This window comes from Emydura macquarii, unplaced genomic scaffold (assembly GCF_026122565.2).
Source record: "Emydura macquarii macquarii isolate MOO-44397 ecotype Brisbane River unplaced genomic scaffold, CSIRO-AGI_Emac_v2 contig_2437, whole genome shotgun sequence".
Lineage (NCBI taxonomy): Eukaryota > Metazoa > Chordata > Testudines > Chelidae > Emydura > Emydura macquarii.
The window spans coordinates 3453542-3472983 of record NW_027132574.1 but is presented as its reverse complement, the minus strand read 5'-3'; the positions used below and the strand labels follow the sequence as shown (position 1 = coordinate 3472983).

Below are 19442 nucleotides of genomic sequence, written 5' to 3'. Positions count from 1 at the left end.
ATGGCAACAAGATGAAAGACTCAAAATTGCTTTACAATCTGGGTTATTTCAAATGCATTAGTACTTCATGACCTGGATGTACTGAAACTTCAGAGATAATTACAGCCCCTCATAGGTTGAGTCCAGATTGATGACATCTTTCATATGTTCTGTATATTATTTGTTTATACTGTCTTGTTCTTCACTGGCATTATGAATGCTGTATAGCTGCTCTAATAAGGCCTTTTTAAAAGAAAATCAAGACAAAATTTTGAACACATACAAACACACACAGAAAAACTGAAAACCTAAGTAATCAGTCTTTTAACTGATTTTGTTTTATAATGATAACTGATGTTTAATTAATGGTATTTCTTTGTAGAGGCTGATTACTATCCTACTACAATATGCACAATAAGGTCTATGGGACAATAAAAATATAGTAGAAATATTGTCAACAAAATCAACATTTACCCAGTGAATTAAGCAATTCATTATATATGTTAAAATTATTAATTATAATTTTTGAATTGCTATTTGAATCATTGAATATATGCCAGACTTCTAGCATATACATAGCATAACATGAACTACTTTTAGAATTTTATTAAAGATCTTATGCTTTATGTTCAGGTTGTCAGATATGAAAAAATAGAAGATTCACTTTTCAAGCATTCACTTTTAAACAGAATAATAAACTAGACAGTGGATGCCCAAACACCAAAACACAAGTTTAGAAGAGGATCCCAATCGTAGAGACACCATCTATAAAGTACATACTTGCAATTTTTGAATTTCAAATAAAATTGATAGAAGAAATTCCTATTTCTTACCTACATTTCCAGTCATTAAGTATGAATTTTGAAAGTCCATCATCCCCATTCCAACAATGTGTATAAAATCTTCAATCACCTGCATTAGCTCCACTGATCCTGGATAGACCTAATAAATGAAGGTCAGACACACAAATAATCTTCAGGAACTCTGTGCACTCACATAAAATACTAGCCAACTACAATAAAATGAAGTGACAGTCAAAAGCTATTTTCTACCATTCGTATTTTAATGTCTAACATCTTAAGTTACTGCAAAACAATATTTTTTAGTCTTCAGTGTGTCATTTATCTGCAGGTGAACAGACAAGACCTCTCACAATATCATTCAAAATCAGCTTTGCCCAGGAACTGTGAGATGTTTGCCCATAAATTAATGCATCTAACACAAAAGTATTAAAATTATTTGCTCTCCACAGCCCTCATTAATGGTTACTGTATTTTAGAATCATATTCCAGAAACAAAATTAGAACCAAATTTTGCCTTCAAAAATCTGTGCAGGCAACCTTCAATAATGCCGATAAGAGTTGTGTGTGTATATGAAGGCTTAATCTGACACTTGGTCTTTGCAGTATGATAACTCTTTGCTGCTTTGAAACAGTATTTAACTAATAAAATACATTCCTGAATCTATGTGTATTCATTTTTAACACTATTAATAGTGCTGGTGCAGAGATAAAGTAGTAAACTAAAGACAGTCATATTGATCTCTGCAACAGCAGAATCACACCCGTATATGATTGCCAAATGGGAAAGGGCTTGTCCATTTCCAAGAAAACATATTTCATTTTCAAAGTCCTGAGAGGGCATTAAGACAAAAATATGTATTCATTATACAATAATATCAGAGACTAGAAACCAGTACATTTATTAACAAATTTAGTGGATAAAACAATACCATATACAACATATACATTATTAATTCATTTAAGGGATTACTGTCTGTGTCATGGACACGGGATAATTTCCTGTAAAATGATCCTTTATGTTTTTTTAAAAATGGATATCCTTCTTCATACAATACATTTTTTTCTCCTCATATATGAGTGATGGTCAAAATACAGAATGTAAAGTATATTTATCATATACAGTTCAGCATCTCGGAATACAGCCACTCTTTTTTTTTAATATGCATGTGTTGCTTTTGGAGACTTCAAATCCCAACATCCAATACTCCTTCCTGTTGTTTGATGTATCTAGCTCTAGAGCCTCTCAGCCCAAGGTGGTCAATTGCATGCTGGGTTCTGTAGTCTATGTAAGACCATATATTAAATATGAGGGCAACAACAATCTACTTTCTTTTATACTAATTAATTATGGTGCTCAAGATCCTGCTAAGTTGCAAATTCTGTCCTGACTGATGCAGATTTAAAATTTATTTTTCTAATCTCTTCTTCCACAGTAACAAACATGTTTTAATATCAATATTAATCACAACCCAAACAAGCAATACAGGCTCTTGGATTGAGTACTAAGTTTGCATTTCAATCAAAAGGTTCTGTTGCCAGTATTCAGTCAAGTTAGAATTTCACAATAAATAATTGCAGGAAAAACAGTTGAGCCATAGACATTACATGGGGGCTGTATATCTGTATATATGTAAAGTATTTAGTTGCTACATAAAGTGACAGTAGATGGCAATGAAGAATATGTAGCATAATTTTTCAGTTTTGCATATCCAATAAAAACTTATTCTTGTAGACTCTTTACATCAGCTCTTAATAAAAGGCATGTATTAAAGTGGGCGCTATATATTTGTATTCTATATAGTCCATAATTAATGGTTTCTAATGCTGGCAGTTGATCTAGAAAAAGGATGTTGAGCTGCTGCAGCTGTATTCGGATAGAAAGTCAGCAATTTATTGATAGTGAATTAGGCTTTCTTTCCACCAGAAATAAGAATGCAGAGCACAATCTCAGGGATCCAAAGTGGCGTACAAATGCAGTTGGTGGTGCTCATGGCAGAGGAAAATAGTGAAAATTCCCTTGATTTGCAAATCTTAACTCTGTTGTCTTTAGAAAGATCACAGAATCAGATTGCTTAGTGCTGGAAGGAGAATTCTCTCTCTAGCACTTTCAGCTAGTTAATGCTGTTTATACTAAGTGAAATATTCATCTCATATAATGAAATATGCATGTATTTTTCATGATTATTTGATATGATGAGCTTAGTATAAGAACTTTTAAATGGTTTTGTACAAGATTTATCAGTTTCAGATGCTTTTGTTTCTGCCTCTTAAAATATTATTTAATTTTTTAACTGTAACTTAGCACCTTTTAGTTCTATAATGTGGACCAGTCTAATAACTATTTGATGAAAAGATTAAAAAAACTACAACAACTCCAAACAAGGACTCAGCACTGCCTCAAAAATAAATATATAAATAAATAGGACAGGATTTGGGAGTACTGCTGAGCACATTTAGGGCCAAATGTGAAACCTCTGCATTGGTAATTTTTATAAAGTAAATAGCAATATAGGCAAATCGTACCTGCTGTGCATCTTCCCATTTCTCTTTGTTCTCTTCATCAAGGAGGTTACTAACTATTTGAAAGAAGTTCTGCAAAATTCAAATATATAAAAAAAATCAAAGTAAAATGAAATTCATGAATATAACAAATGCTTGTATCTTTAAGTTATGATTAAGAATGATTTTGTATTGTTATGACAGAGGTCCATTTGTGGCTCACTAGTCTTTGTCAGCAACTCTTGTCAGGCTTGACATACTCACTACATCTCAGAGAATACTGCTAGGATATTTATTTAAAAGGTGACGTAATATATAATTTGAAATCTAACAACACACTGGTTGTTAATGTCACTATGAATGTTTGTAACAACTTGGTGAAATTCTGGATGCTCTCTGATATTATGTCCTGGAGGCTGTACACAGACAAAGGTGACAAACAGGTTTTCTCTGTGTAAAGGGGAAAGACAATATGGTAACAGTAGCCCTGTCCAGGAAAGAAGGCTTTGACCTGCTGCCACTGTGTCAACCAGTGGCTAACCCTCTTGCAGCTTTGCAAGGGGGATGTGTGACTCTAAGCACCTGTGTATTCACACCTTACACACCTAATAATCTTTGTACAAAATATACTTTCTGGGGTTTCATTTTCAAACTAATAACTCACTAACCATTAATATTCTTGATTGATATATGTGCATGGTGTGTATTAAGAGTTATGGATATACACTGGTATTATGACAAAAGTACATTTAAACTACACGCATCAGGGGAAGTTGGTGAACAGGTCTGCCCTAGACAAAGGAATGTGTATTTGGTTCTTTGATCACAGCCAGTCTTCAGGCAAAGACAATGAAGGTACATTTTTACATATTACAATATCACTGTATAAAAAAGTATATATAGAGTGAGGTCTTTTTTCGGAAGCTAATGACACACTGGTGATTCATATATTTGTGAAATGTATGTATTTACTTATATGAGGAAATATGGATATTTAATTATATATGCTGTAAAGTCTGTAGCCAAACAGAGAGAAACAGATTTCTTTGCAGACAGGAGAGAAGGCAGCTAGCTACCTGTCTCCAGTGAGATTAAGCAAGGTGTGACCAAAACCAATGGAAGCCCCATTTACATAGAAATCAACAGGAGGACGGAAAGCCTACTGGAAGGGAAAAGCTGCATGAGGTAATTCTGCCTATTGAAACAAGGTAATTAAACTTTGGAAGATATAAGCAAGGACAGAAGCCATCTTGGGCATCCATCACTAGGCAGACACAAGAAATCTTGCAAGCTGAGAAGGTTGGGTCCTTCAACCAAGGGAAGGGGAGATTTGAAGTATCTGGGAACTGAATATAGGTGAGAAACATGCTTAGGCAAAGATCTTTCACATAGGAGGATAAAGGAAGCTAACACCTTGTACTTCTGTGGAAGGTGCTGACTCCAGAAAGAAGGAAGATTGGTGAGAGAAACCATCTTGAACAAAACCTGTATCTTGCTAGATTAAGTTTTAGACTTTTGGATGTGTGTTTTCACTTTGATTTGCTGTAATCCATTCTAACTTTATTCCTTTTACTTGGCATCACTTAACCTATATCCTATTCTTAATATATTTGTTTTATTTTTACTATAAACCAACTCAGTGCTGTGTTTAAAGAGAAGGATGCATTTACTCCTGTTAAATTAATAAGCTGTGATCTGCTTTTGTGTCTTTAGAGGAACAAACAAACCTTGTTATTCTCTGAACTGTCCAGAAGTGGACTGGACATGGCAGAGCATATGGTTTGGGGAAAATTCAGGAGTGGGCATTTGTTGGAGTCACCTTGGTGGTTGTAACCAAGGCCATGGAAGCCTGAGTGGGGCTGTAGACAGGCTGCTGGCTTCAGAGCTGCTGAACCAAGGTTGTTTAGCACACTGACACTTGAGGGTGTGACCTGCATGCTTGTAGGCTGGTTCTGAGCATCTTAAGCTGGGAGCTAAAGCAGCAAAGCACTGCAAGGCACCTAGAGCTGCAGAGCGAATGGTGACAATTCCTTCCTGGTCTTGGTTGCACCCCATACCCTGTAACAACTGTCATTACTAATGTATATTTGTAGTCTATTTCCTGCCACCAGTATAAAGTATCAACCAGACAGTACATTAGAATGAGGAAGGACTGAGTTCACTTTGCCAGAGAAGCTTAGACCACTAAATTATCATGTCCAGCCATATAGCCATAGGCTTAGTATTTAGATCAAATAAAAACCAACTCAAATCATTTCAATGTCCAAAATGTGTATTTAACCTATTAAACCTAATTTCCCTGCATCTCTGCATTTCCTGGTTTCAATCAGCACAAGACTGGAAAAAAATATAGAAATACTCTGACCAAGTCTAGTCATATTGCCAGTTATGCTAAAACCTGCAAATACTAGAAATCTCAAACGAAAACAGCTGTATTTCCAGACTCAAAACATTCAGGTTTGCTCATTATCCATTAATGCTATTAAGGATTCCGCCTCAGTTGCCACTGCCAGTGAATGGGAATTTTTCCATTAGTTAGATAAGTTATAAACATGATGAAGATTGGGAAACAGAAAAAAATAAGAAACAAAACATTTTTTCACTAGACAGTAATGGATGTACCAATAGAAAATATTTCCCAAACCAAGAATTAGAAAATAATACAGTGGCATTATTTTATACTTAAACATTGCAAGACCTCACTTCAGATACACTATGGGCTAAAGTCTTTTCACAAAAGACCTTACACCAAAGCAAAAGCCCAGTTGACTGATTAAGAATTTCGCTTGAGGATTTTCAGACTGGGTTCTTTGTGGTACACTGGATAAGGAAGATTTTGGTGAATCAATTTTACTTTGGATAAATATTGCCCAGCTTGCCCACTGCTAAAGCCAGGCCTGTAAATCCACACCTTCAACATCAGCACCAGCATTAATACGATCTTTAAAATAGTACAGTAAATGCATTTAGGCTTTGATTACACACAACAGTTTAACTATACTGGTATAGTTGAAGTGGTACAAGCTTCTAGTGTTGACAAACTTTTACTAGCATAGCTTATTCCCATATGGTAAGGGAAATAAGTTATACCAGTATAAGCACATTTATACCAGTATAATTGTGTCCACGGTAAGGGGCTGTACTTATATATCTATAAAATATCACATCCCTAACAATCATCATTATGCTGCTACAAAAAACTGTGTGTAGACCAGGCCTTATTATTCCATTTGTTTTTAAATATGCCTCATTTAAAAAAAAAATCTTATCAAGAAATGTAATGCTAATAGAAAATAGAAGCTCAAAGTAGGTAGTGGTGCAAAGTGATAATTTATAAGTTTCCAAAAACAGATTTGCAATGCTTTTTTTAAGTCCTGCTCTATTCTTGATTTCCAGGCCAGACCTTCTCCTGAGGAGATCTGGGCAAATTTTTTCAGAGAAATAACTTATTCGCCAGAAAGATGCAGTTTCAGGTCAACAGAAACTATTCATAAATTTGACATAAATTCACCATATAGTTTCAAACACAAAATTCAAAAAAATTCCCTCCAGGACAGGACTTCAAACCGGAGTCTCCCAGATCTCCTAACCACTGGTTGTAAGGTGTTGGGGGAAGGCAGAACCAAACCAAAAAAATCAATTATCCACTCAGCTCTACTCATTAGTGCAGTGGTTGTAAGATATGGGTAAATGTTTACTGGGAAGTACTTTGGCAGTAAAACACCATATTCTTTTCACTTGTTCTTTATCTACATTTGAATGGAGGTCTCTGGCAGTAAAATATTGTAATAGCTTGCTTTGAAGCAGTCACCTCACCGAGATCCTGGTAAAGGAGACTGGCTTTAATTCAGTCTCCTTAGTCATGTAGGAAAAGCTTAATATATTTCCTTCTGCTTGCAACAACTGCACTAAAGGGTTAATGATGGTTCCTATCCATCTCTTGAGAACATATGGTCCAATGGCATTTTTGGATTAGAGGGTTTAGACTAGATTGGATCCTAGGTGCAAATTCAGGGACTATGGAATGAAACAGAATGGGTGTGTTAAGCAGACGTTTTGGCTGTCAGAGTACCTGCAAAAAGACAGGCTAAGGCAGAAGTGCTGGCCCAAGGCCTCCACCAAAGGCAACTGCTAAATGCATTTTTTCAGCCCTCACTTGTTTCAGAAAACAGGACTTGTGTACATTTTGAAAATAAACAAATTACACTAAAAATACCTGATTCAGCATCATTGATTTCTGGGAAATCTCAGCAAAGTGGCAACAATAAACAAACAGACCGTCTATGGTCTCTCTCCATCCAGGTGTGCCAGCTACTTTAAAATATATATAGCTGCCTTTTTAGGAGGCTTAAACAGAAAATAAATAATTGCCTCTATCTTGTTTGGCCTCCAGCTGTTACTTTCTATATTTGATTGCCCTAGTTGTTGAATATCTTTAAGCAAATCACATGAATGACACCTGGAGCCACAATCGTGTTTAAAAGCTAGACAGTATTTAAATCACACTTCAAAAAAATAAAGAAAATCAGTTTCTTCCAAGTCTTTCTCAGAACTTTCATTTTAATTCCATCAACTGTTCTCCCCCCCCCCACACTTTTATCTACAATTTCTTTTGTCTGTAAGAGTTAAAATTTTTTGTGCAGAGCATATTCAGCTCAAATTTGTATCAAGTGTTATTGCACTCATACAATTTTTCCTAAAGTCTGTTAACTATCTAATGATTATCTAATTATCTGTTCATTTATAAAAGGTATCTGTAGCTGTCATTAACTTCATTTGGAGCAGAGGATGTGGAGAACCTCTGAAAAACAGATCATGAATGACATACTCCAGGTCACAAAGGAAGGCACTTCAGAAGTTGGATTAAGGACCATATGCTCTCCTTTCTCCTAAACCTTTAGTTTTATTCCTCCCAATAGGGATGTTGTGAGGCATAATTAAGAAACATTTTTAAAGTGATGTTTACTGTAAGTACAAAGAATTTAGGCCATCAGTGACAGAGGTGAGATCAGAACTAAGAGTTCCTGGCTCCCAGATCTTTACTCAATGTACTAACTGTACCATACTCCCTCTTCAGGATGTTCCCATTCTCCATAAAAATATAGCCAGTGAGATTTTGTGAATAAAATTGATGTTTAAGAATGTTTCAGTACAAAAGTTCTCATAACTGGAAATATCAAAATTTGAGGGGGATAAAATTGCACAAAACTGGTGAAAACATTTTCACAAAATAAAATTTTTACCAATCCGACCCAGATCCTGAAGTTTAACTTTAAAGACGTGATCTTGGGAGAATGGGAAGGTTCCTCTTTGCACCACAAGAAGAAGGAAAGCATTTGTTTTCTTCCACAGTCTCACACTACCCCAAGGGAGGAAGCTGATGATGCCATTTAGAGAACTTACATTGCCAATAATTTACATCGTTAATAATGATTTAGCAAAGCACCTATGTATGTGCTTTAATACTTTGCTGAACTGGTGCAAAAGAGGGTTAACAAAAGGACATAACTGAAGGCATGACCTTTCTCCCCGTGAACTAAGTGACAAAAATTCCATTGGCTTCAGTGACACAAAATTGGATGATAGGAATGCAAGAATAAGGAAAAGAATGTTGTGGATCAATGGAATCATAAAAACAGAGAAGCAAAATGGTCTCAGGGATTGATCCAATGCCCACTGACATCAATGGGAATCTTTCCACTGACTTTAATGGGTCCCATATCTGGACCTCGGTATTTATCTTCTTGGAGTATTGGAGAATTGGAGTAGCCATTCATATTCGGCACTGCATCATGAGGGCTATAAATACAATAATCCATTATAAAATATACTCTGCAAATTAAATGTCAAGTAATTTAAAATACAAAATTCTTTCTAAAGGAGATCCTTCATCTCTAGTTTTTCTCTTAGTTCTCAAGAAATATAAAAGGATGCAAGGCTCACATGGATATTTCCAAATGTCTCTATGTTTCAGAAAGGTTAATTAAGAGCCATACAAACAGATTTTCATGTCAAAATGCCCACAGAGATTTAATGGCTGTTCTTTCTTTCTTTCTTTCTTTCTTTCTTTCTTTTTCTTTCTTAATGCCTTAATATCACAATGTAAGACACCTAGAAGCCATATAATTTTTCAGTTAACATACACTACATAACCAAACTAGTCTAGTATCTAGGAATCTTATTTGTCCCCAACCAAATTTATATTCTGGATGCTAAATAATGTTCATTTTCTTTTTTAAGTAACAAACATTTTAATTTGCTACATCCCACCTGAATAGGATGTGGCAAATTAAAACGTTTGTTTCCTGTATATTCTATAACTAAATATAGACATAGGCCCAATCTTTGACTTCATGTGAGTTTTAGGAGTTCAGTAATGCAAGTTTTGGCTCTTAGATCTTAGTTCCTCTTGATATTGTATACCGGGGTATCTTGCCCATGTGTTATATCCATACTAGAGACCAAATTATGTGCTGACTTTTACCACAAAGCCCACCAGTGGCTTCAGTACCATTGCACAAGATATAAGTCAACAAACTATTTGTCCCTGGGTGTCACAATTCATGTCTAAAATGATAACTGGCTACACTATTGAAAATGAAGAGTGCCTTGAAAATCTACAGTGTCAAAGGTGTCCTGTCTATGGAATAAAGAGGTTGCTGGAATGACTTGTCAAAAATATTGCAGCGCTTGTACAATATTACCTTTCAATCTTTGTCAGACTCCATGTCACCTTAAACATCCGGTCTCTCTTTCACTCTCTCTTTTAATTTTTTTTAGAAGAGGATTGTGTATTTGTACTAGTTTTCTTTTCATGTTCTTGAATCTTATGGGTTGTAGGAAGGCTCTGTGGCCTCCTCCGGGGTTAGAACCTGAGGAAGGGCCGCAGCGACCGGGATGGACAAGAGATAGCCCCACAGAACAGCCTGGCCAACAACCAAACAGCCGGACTGTGAAGGGGCCGGCAGGCTAATCTGCCCAGCAACCCAAAAACCGGGCCACGATAGGGCTGCCGGAGCTACCCAATCGGCCAAAGCGGGATGGAGCCCCTCAAGGCACTCACAGTATAAGAGATGAGCCCCATGGCTCAGTAAGGAGCAGACTGCTGCTGGAGACAGATGTGCTGCCCTGCTGGCTGAGACCTAGGCTGGAGCTGAGACTCCAACCAACCCTGGACCAAACCGGACCTAGAGACTGGGTAGGGCCGTCGCGTAGCTGGACCGTACAACCCGGCCAGAGAGACTGGGCTGAGACTCCTGAACCGTGGTGTTGGACCCAGGCCCCTGAACCCTGGGACTGGACCGAGCCCCTGGTGCACCCTGGATGGGTAACACCCTCTGAGGCCAGATAGGACCTGGAGGAGCTGCTGGCCACTGACCCCCTCAGAGTCGGGACCCGACCTCGACGAGCTGCCTGAGGCTGCACCCTTCCTGGAACCTAGTGACTTAGAGGAACTGCCCCTTGAAGAGGAGCTCCCCGCATTGCCACCGCCGGATGAGGAGGAACTGGTGGGTCTTCCCTGGACGGCAGAACCCAGTGACCCTGGGGAAGCAGGTACAGAGGGATACGGGGAGGAAGTAGCCCAGGGGCAGCCATAGTCGGTGGCTGAGTTGGGGCGGCCCTGCCGGCGTGTTGCGGCAGGAGCCCTGCTGGCTAAGTGGCAATGCCTTTGCCACTGTTAGGGCCCTGGGCTGGGATGCAGTGGAGATGGGTGGGCCTGCTTCCCCGTTCCCCCCCACCTTTTCCTAGCCACCCCAAGAGAGCCTCAACCTCCCAACTGCTGCCAGAGCAGAACCATTGCTCGCCCGCCCTGCCTCAGGGCCGGAGCCCTTAACTGTTTGCTCGCCCGCCCTGCCTCAGGGCCAGGCGATAGATTGCTTGCTCACCTGCCCTGCTTGGGGGCTGGGCCAATAGACTCCGGGAGAGCGAACGTTTCCCCCTACAGCAAGGTGCTGTGGCCTCCTCCAGGGTCAGAACCTGAGGAAGGACTGCAGCGACTGGGCCGATTTGAGGAGGCCCGCCGACACGGGTGTATGTCACACTTGCTTTGTAATTGGCTGCTGTATGTTAGCTTATAATTTGCATACTCTACTCTCCTGCTTTAGATATATCTGTGTCTCTTTATTAGCAGAGACTGTATGTTTATGCAGGTTTCTTTTTTTTTTAAGTTTGAGAAGGAATGCGTATACATTTTAAATGTAAAATAACTGCATACAGTATGTGTGCATTTATAAATATATGGACTTGTCTGTGGGATGGTCTGATTTTAATTTGCAGTTAATTCCTTTTATACCACACTGGCAGCGCAAAAGGATTCGCAGGGCATTAGGGCCTAGTGGTGGGAGTCAGAGCAGTGTGGCCTAATGGCCGGAGTCCATAAAGTCACCCAGCTCTGTGGGTGAATGTTGCCTATTGGCATGTTGGGGAAGTGGGATGACACCTAAGGGTGTATGGCGCTCGGGGTAAAGGGGCTTGGAGTGGGGAGGCTCAGGCCCTCCCTGCTCCTCCAAGCCCAGCCCAGGGCCCTAGCAGTGGTGGGCATATTTGCCACCATGTCAGTGGGGATCCTCCCAAAACACACTGACTGGTTCCCTGATTCCCCCACTGTAGCAACATTTAAGTCCTCAGGGCTACTTCCTACCCTGTCTTCTGTGGCAATGATCCACAATTCCCTGGAGCCACCAGGATCCTTTGTCGGTGCAGTTCCTGAGAGCATGGTCCCTCCTCTGGATTTGTCCAACAGCCTGGAATCCGTCTGGGGCTCTGCATGCATTAGCTCGGGGTTTGGAGCGTCTTGCAGCTCCCTGGAGAGAGCTGGGAGTCTGCATCCTCTCCCTTCAGCAGCCAACCCTGACTGCTTGGCTCCCTCTTACACCCAGTCTCCAATTGGAGCATGCCTAGCAGGATCGAGGGGGTGTGGCGAACCAGTGTAGGGCAAGCATGCCCTGTCACATACCCTCCCCCTCAAGAGGGTGTCTGGTGGTGGTTCCCTTCCCCATCGTCTCCTCATGCTTGGGAGAAGTCCGTGTTCACGTGGGCTTTACCTGGTTGATGAGTAACTTTAAAGTCATAGGGAGAGATACCACCTCATCACACAGGCATTGGTTTCTTTCATGCTGTGGAGACATCTGAGAGGTGCGTGATCAATGGAAGGGATTCCCCAGCAGGTAATATCTGAGTGCATCAACCACCCATTTTACTGCAAGAGCATCTTTTTCTATAGTTGAGTACTTTTGTTCATGGGGAAACAACTTCCTGCTTAAGTAGAGGACCAGGTGCTCCTCTATGTTGATCTTTTGGGACAACACTGCTCCTAGTCCCACATTTGACGCGTTTGTCTGCAAGGTTTGGCGATGTCAGGGTGGAATAGGACAGGTTCCTTATTCAATTAGCCCTTCAGATCCTGAAAGGCCTTCTCACTCTCCTCTGACCATTTGACCTTCTGCAGTCATGAGCCCTTGGTTAGGTCAGTCAAGCGGGTGGCCAGGGTTGCAAAATCTGGAAAAAGTGGCGATAATACCCTGCAAGAACTAGAAATTGGCGTGCTTATTTCTTTGTCCAGGGTGTTGGGTATTCACCAGGGTTTGTACCTTGTTCATCAAGGGCCATAGTATCCCCCGCCCCACTGTATATCCCAGGTAAGTCACTTTGCATTGCCCAAAGTGACATTTGGTTGGGTTGACCATAAGCCCTGCTTCTCCCAGGGCTTGCAACACAGCAGTGAGGTGGCAGACACGTTCCTCCCAGGTGGGCCTGTACACCGCTATCCTCTATGTAGGAGGAGGCATACTGGTGGTGGGGTTGTAATACCTGGTCCATGAACCACTGGAAGATTGCTGCAGTCCAACGTAGAGCAAAGGGCATGGTGATGAAATGGTGTAACCCAAAGGGGATAGCTATGGCTGTCTTTTCTTGTGAACCAGGGGTCAGTGATATTTGCCAATACTCCTTGATCAAGTCTAATGTTGAGATGAAATTGGCCATGTTCTACCGTTTGAGCAGTTCACTGACCCAGAGCATGAGATAGGTGTTGAACCGCAAGATCACATTCACCTTCTGGAAGCCTGTTGAGCCCTGGGGAACCTCCCGCACTGTGAATAACAGAGCTGGTAGCAATTTGTCCCATTAGTGCAGGTCATCTTCCACAAACTTCTGCAGCCTGGCATTCAACATCTCATTGGACCTCTCCCCCAGACTGTCCATCTACACAGAGGTCTTCAGAGTCCGGATATCCAGCAGTCGGCACAGCTTTGACATTAGCTTTGATGAGACGTTTGTCCCTTCGTCCGTGAGGATATCCCTTGGTATCCCTACCCAGAAGAAGATTTTTAAGAGTTCAGCTGCTACTATGGGGGCCTTGGTGTTCTGTACCAGGTTGCATAGTCCATCACCACCAGTATATATTGGCATCCAGACCCACTCTTTTCCAGGGGTCCTATGAGATTTAGGCCAATATTTTTGAAGGGTACCCTGACCACAGGGAGGGCCACTAGAGGGGCCTTTGGTATTCCCTTTGGGCTACTATATTGGCATTCCAGGCAGGCTGCACAAAAGTTCCATACTTCTTGGTGGATGCCAAGTCAGAAGAACCTTTGGGCCACCCTTTGTAGGGTTTTTTCTCTCCCCGTATGCCCTGCCCAGGGTATGGATTGGGCTAGCTATAGCCGACACTTCTGATAATGCCAGGTGAACAATAGCTGCCAGAGTGCTTGCTGGGTCTGGAGTTCCCACACCACACAGTACAACCACTCATCACATATCTCAAATCGGGGACTCTGAGGGGTCCGTAGCTCCCCACCCTTTACCAGACGGAGCACCGCCACCTGTTCCCAAGCCTGGCTCAGGATCTGGTCTTCCCACTGTTCTATCAGAAAATCCCCATCAGCTTTTATCCATTCAGGGTTGGTCTCTGCGGTTGCTTCATCTTTGAGGGGGGGTTGGTGAGAGATGCCCGGTGCGGGGCCATGGCTGTTCTCCGTACCATTTGCACCTTTTTGTGCCTGAACCCACACTTCAGCAGCGGTGTCTGGCCCTCCTCTGGCCCTCGCTGGCTACAGTTGCTCATGATCCGGCATAACCCCCACCAGTCTCATCCCAATAATACGGGGTAAGCCAATGTCTGGACTAATCCAACTCTGAACACCTCCTCTCAGTGTTCATCTGCCAGCCATACCCTGGCAGCCAGATACTCTCAAATGTCTCCGTGGATGTACTTCAGGAGAATGAGGGCCCCTGCTGGGTCAGGGGACTCTACCAGGTCAGCACGGATCACCCTGAGTTGACAAGCGCTGTCACCAGTGTGCCCTCCACACACATGGTCACCACAAGCTCAGCATAGCGCCTCTTCTTTGCCCGGGAGCCCGCAGCTAAGGCTTGGCCATAGCTACAGTCCATGAAAGGGCAACTGTAATGGAAATACCCCTCCTTCCCACACTCATCACAGCTCCCTCAACCTGCTCTCCCCAGAAACTCTGAATCCGTTACTGCTGGTCTGCCTTGTGGGCCACTCTTCCCTTGACTATGGGGTGGACCTACTATGTCTCCTGGTCATTGTTTCCCCAGTCATCAGTGGTCTGGATTGGGGCTTTGGGCTCCCCACTTCGGGCCCTCAGGGATTGCATTCTTGTACCCGGCCCGTGACTCTGGGGTCATCGATGACCCCAATCTTGATTAGCTGTGCCAGAGGTCCCGTAAAGCTGCCCATAGCCCCTGGTCCGCAGGTGTCTAGCCAGAGGGATGTTGGGCTGCAACAGTGTTTCCATCTGCTATACTGGGTGCTCCTGCTGTAGTGCCCACACTTCCCACAGCAACTGCTGCTGTTGTTCTCATAGTTGGGCCAGTTGTTGCAACAAACAAACAAAAATCAGGAAGGAAGGAGGAACAAGAAACAGAAGGAAGGAGGTGGGTCACAGTTCTCCCCTCATACAGACCTCTTCAGCAGGTTCAGCAGTTGAGAATGTGGTTAATCATCAAGTCCTCACAGGGCAAGCATGCGCATCCCTCGTTTGGGGTGGGTAGGGATCACTATAGCTCTGCTGGTGTGTGCCCCAACCCACTTAACCTCAGGGGGTACAGCTTAATGCCAAAGTCAATGAGGCTGTTCTCTCTCCCAACAGTTAGCCAGAGTCAATTTGGCTGCCTTTTCCCTCAGGGCGGTATGGCCCAATGGCCAGGGGCAATGTGTTGGTCCTGGTGTGCAGGGTAGGAATGCCTAGTGGCTAGAGTCAGAAGATGACCCTGGTTTGTAGGGCAGCAAGACCTAGTGATGGGAGTCAATAGAGCAGCCCTTTTGGTCAGAGTAGTGTTTCCTAATAGTCAGAATCAAGAAAGCAGCCCTTTTGGTCAGGGCAGCATGGCCTAATGGCTGGAATCCATAAAGTCACCAACCTCTGTGGGATAATATGGTCTATTAGCACATTGGGAAAGTGGGACACTACCTAGGGATGTGAGGCTCCCTGGATAAAGGCTCTCAGGCCCTCCTTGCTTGTCCAAGCCCCAGCCCAGGGCCCTGGCAGCACAGGGATCCTTCCAAAACACGCTGACCAGTTTCCCAATCCCCTTTGGTAGAAATGTTTAAGTCCACTGGGCTACTTCCTACCCAGTCTTCTGTGGTGATGATCCATGATTCCCTGGGGCCTCTAGAGTCCTCAGCTAGTGCAGCTACTGGTAGCTCATTCCCTCCTCTGGGTTCATCCAACAGCTTGGAAATCATCTGGGGCTCTACATGCATTAGTTCAGAGTCTGTTGCAGCTCCCTAGAGAGCTAGCAGTCTACATCCTCTCCCTAAAGCATCCAGTCCCAACTGAGGTGCTTGGCTCCCTCTTATATCCAGTCTCCAGCTGGAGCATACCCAGCAGAGTCAAGGGGGTGAGGCCTACTCGGCCCACAGGGTAGACTTAACCCTTGGAGAACCAGGCAAGCCTGACCCATCACAGCATAACGTTTCAACTTTGTTATAGCCATATTTTGCAATGCTGTTCTTGTGGATGTGCAAGGGAGATAATCTCTCAGCATCTCAGAGCAACAGTAGGAAACAACTGTGATCCCTGCACTTGCTGGTGCACAGAGACTCCTTCCTCTATGCACTGTTTACAGATTTTACTTATATATATGGCATCTTGCTACTAATATTTTTACTCAAAATTTTTTCAATTATTTCTATTTATAATAAAACTATTTATTAATAGTAGGATATGTTAGGTTTCTGGTGAGAATATATTGTTAGCCTTATAGGCAATAAGCCTAGAATAAGGTCTGATTTAACATATACACTCCACTTGTCCATATGTCATGTGTATGAAGCAGGTGACAAGAATATCTAACTTCTTGAGTCAAGTTACAGTACATCTGTTTTTCCTCTATTTCCATTCCTTTTGTATGCCCCATATGTAGTAGCTGTGGAGGCTGACATTCATGGAGATTTTCAGACTGCAGATACCAGTAGCATGTAATTTGAACAGAAGAGCTGGTTGATGTGGTTTTACTGTTTAAATTATGAAATGTGCATACAGATACTATGATAGGCTCTAAGAGGTGTATCAGTATTTCTGCCTTTCCCTGGGTCACAATATATAGAGTACACATATCAAAAGGCATTTTACAGGGCACAGATATAGGGAGAGACAGGGCTACTCCAGGGAAAAATCAGTGACTGACAGAGGACTAAATTCTGAAGGAATGGTGAACAGTCTAATGGCGCAGATCCATGAGATGCTGGACCGTCTTGTAGGAGCTGAGCTCCCTGATTTGCTATCCCTGCTTAGATATGACAGTGATGAGCTCTATGGAAAACTCTACTATAGACAGACCCAAATTCTGAGGCCCTTAATTTTCATTCACCCAACTGCAGTCAGTTTCATACAACTATGTTTCCTTAATTTATATTCATTCCTTTCAAATATATCCTTGCTGTAAATAAAATGTCTGCAATTCTCCAGTCCAGTCTACCTGCTTTGAGCCACTCTGGAGGTTTAAAGTGGCTGAAAATCCTGTTACATGGCTAGGGTAGGATTTCCTTCCCCCAAAGCCCCAGACAAGCGGAATCCCTGGGTAGCATGGAGGCTCCAGAGTTACCTCTGCTTTGGGTTCCGCCACAGGGGACGTGTCCTGTGGAAATGGAGGGCAATCCTAGGCCCTCCCTTGATTTCTGGCTACTGCAATGGCTTCTCAGGATCATCCACAGCCAGGCATAAATTAAAAAATTGTCTGACTGCTCTAACTTAACCCAGGGGACAGGCCTCATTCCCAGCCAGTCACAGGATCGGAAGATTGTAAAGTTGGTTAATAGCCTCACCCCTTCAAAGCTCAACAAGACTTAGGCTAGTTCTGGTTAATGTTCTAAAATGGTGTTTTAAATTAATGCATGTTTATTTACAACCTTAATTCTGTCTTATTTTTTTTCTTTTAGGAATAATAATATGGTTACCATCTTTTTAGTTCTAATGTTCATTGAGAATATATGTCTAACGATCTCCATGCTAACGAATAGCCCTGGCGGCTGGTGTCATTATTGTCATAACTGATTCTTTTGCCATTCATGAATGTACTGTCATTTTCACTCATTGATCCAGGAACTTGTTCCATGTTCTTTAAACTGTCTCCTGCAGGCTTATTGTTCTTTCTGACGCTGTATACAATCACCTCCATTGTTAGCAAAAGCTTGAAATATGCAAAGAGAATAACTCTTATATAATGAATAACTTGGAACCAGAGTTGCATATTTAAAAAGGTCCGTACTGCTCTTGCTATATTGTCTGACTAAATAAACAACTCATTCTATACTACATTGGAGGCAGTGGCATTTTAGTTTGTGCAAATAAATATACTGAAGTCTTCTAATTTTATCCCTTTTCTTTGGCCATTCCCTTCATCATCTAAAGTCTGTGGATCATATCTATTGCCATATATACTTATATTGATATTAGTACTAGGCACAACCCCAACTCTGCAGATAATCAAAGGAATACTCAGAAGAATGGAATAAATAAAACTGAACATACTTTTACACCCACCCTAAACTCTAATTTGTCTGGCAGTCTGGAAACCGCCAGTAATCTAAGGGTAAATCTTTCTGACACTTTTTTAAATATATAATTACCCAGAATTCATAATCTACTGTTTTGATATCAAACAAAATGCTAAATTATGACTGCTTGGGTTTTTTAACCACATTTATGTATAAAAAAGAGAATACTGTTCTTTATCTACTTCTTCTCAGGGAGATGAGTCAAGATATTGAGGATTTAATGAAAGGTCCACATTTATTTTCCTTAAGAAAAACAGAAGAATTGTTTAAATTATAAAAAATATCTTCTTAATTTTCATTGTGGTTTCTTAAATATTTTGTCCAGAAGACATAGATTATAAAGCATAAAAATGTGTGGCAGTAAGACCAACATATGAGGTGTAATATCTGGAATTAGGGGACACACACAAGAGGTGACATTTTGTCCCCATTGAAATCATTGGCAAAACATCCATTGACTTTACTGGGTCAGGATTTAACAATATATCATTAGAAATCAATGAGAGAATTATTACTTAACATCCACAGTGCAAATACCGTGCATACCTTCACTTTATGTTTATATGCCTATGAGTTTTAAGTTTTATATTTCTAAATTTACTGAATTTCCCATTTCTTTTAATCCTTCAGTATCTTTTCAGGTGGGATTTTTAAAGGAAACTATGGGAGTTAGGCATCTAACTCCCACTGAAATTCAATGACCCTTTTCTTTGAAAAATATCACCCATAATTATTTCTCCTAGTTGAAATATATTTACAACCTCAACTATAACTTAGCAATATTTTTTGCCCTTCTCTCCCCTCATCTTCATCTCTAAGTCTCTAAAAGAAAAACAAAATAATTACGAATGGTGTTAATTAGTTTCTCCAGGCTAGCTCTACTAAGGATTTAGGAACCAGTTCTGCCTCATTATTGTCAACAGAAATTTTGCCATTGACAATATTGGGAACAGATTCAAGTTCGTACTCATTTCGGTGAGCTGAATATAACACGGTCTGCTAAGTCCATAAGGAGAACCCACTTACATCAAGCAGTTTCTCAAGACTGTCTCTACCAAAAGTTTTGTAGTCTCTGTGAGCCTTGTAAAGGCCACTTTGGGGCTATCAGACTGTTAACAGCATTAATGATTTGCAGC

General features: G+C 41.3%; 1 protein-coding gene across 1 annotated transcript in view; it reads right to left on the bottom strand.

Annotated features, from left to right (window-relative positions):
- The window catches only part of ADGRB3 (adhesion G protein-coupled receptor B3), a 567040-nt gene that overhangs the window by 260468 nt on the left and 287130 nt on the right, over positions 1–19442 (bottom strand). The window contains exons 10-11 of the mRNA XM_067562529.1: positions 3306–3374; positions 813–921 (exon numbers count right to left, since the gene is read on the bottom strand). Of these exons, the coding sequence (XP_067418630.1) occupies positions 813–921; positions 3306–3374 (178 nt within the window). The remainder of the gene's footprint in view (positions 1–812; positions 922–3305; positions 3375–19442) is intronic.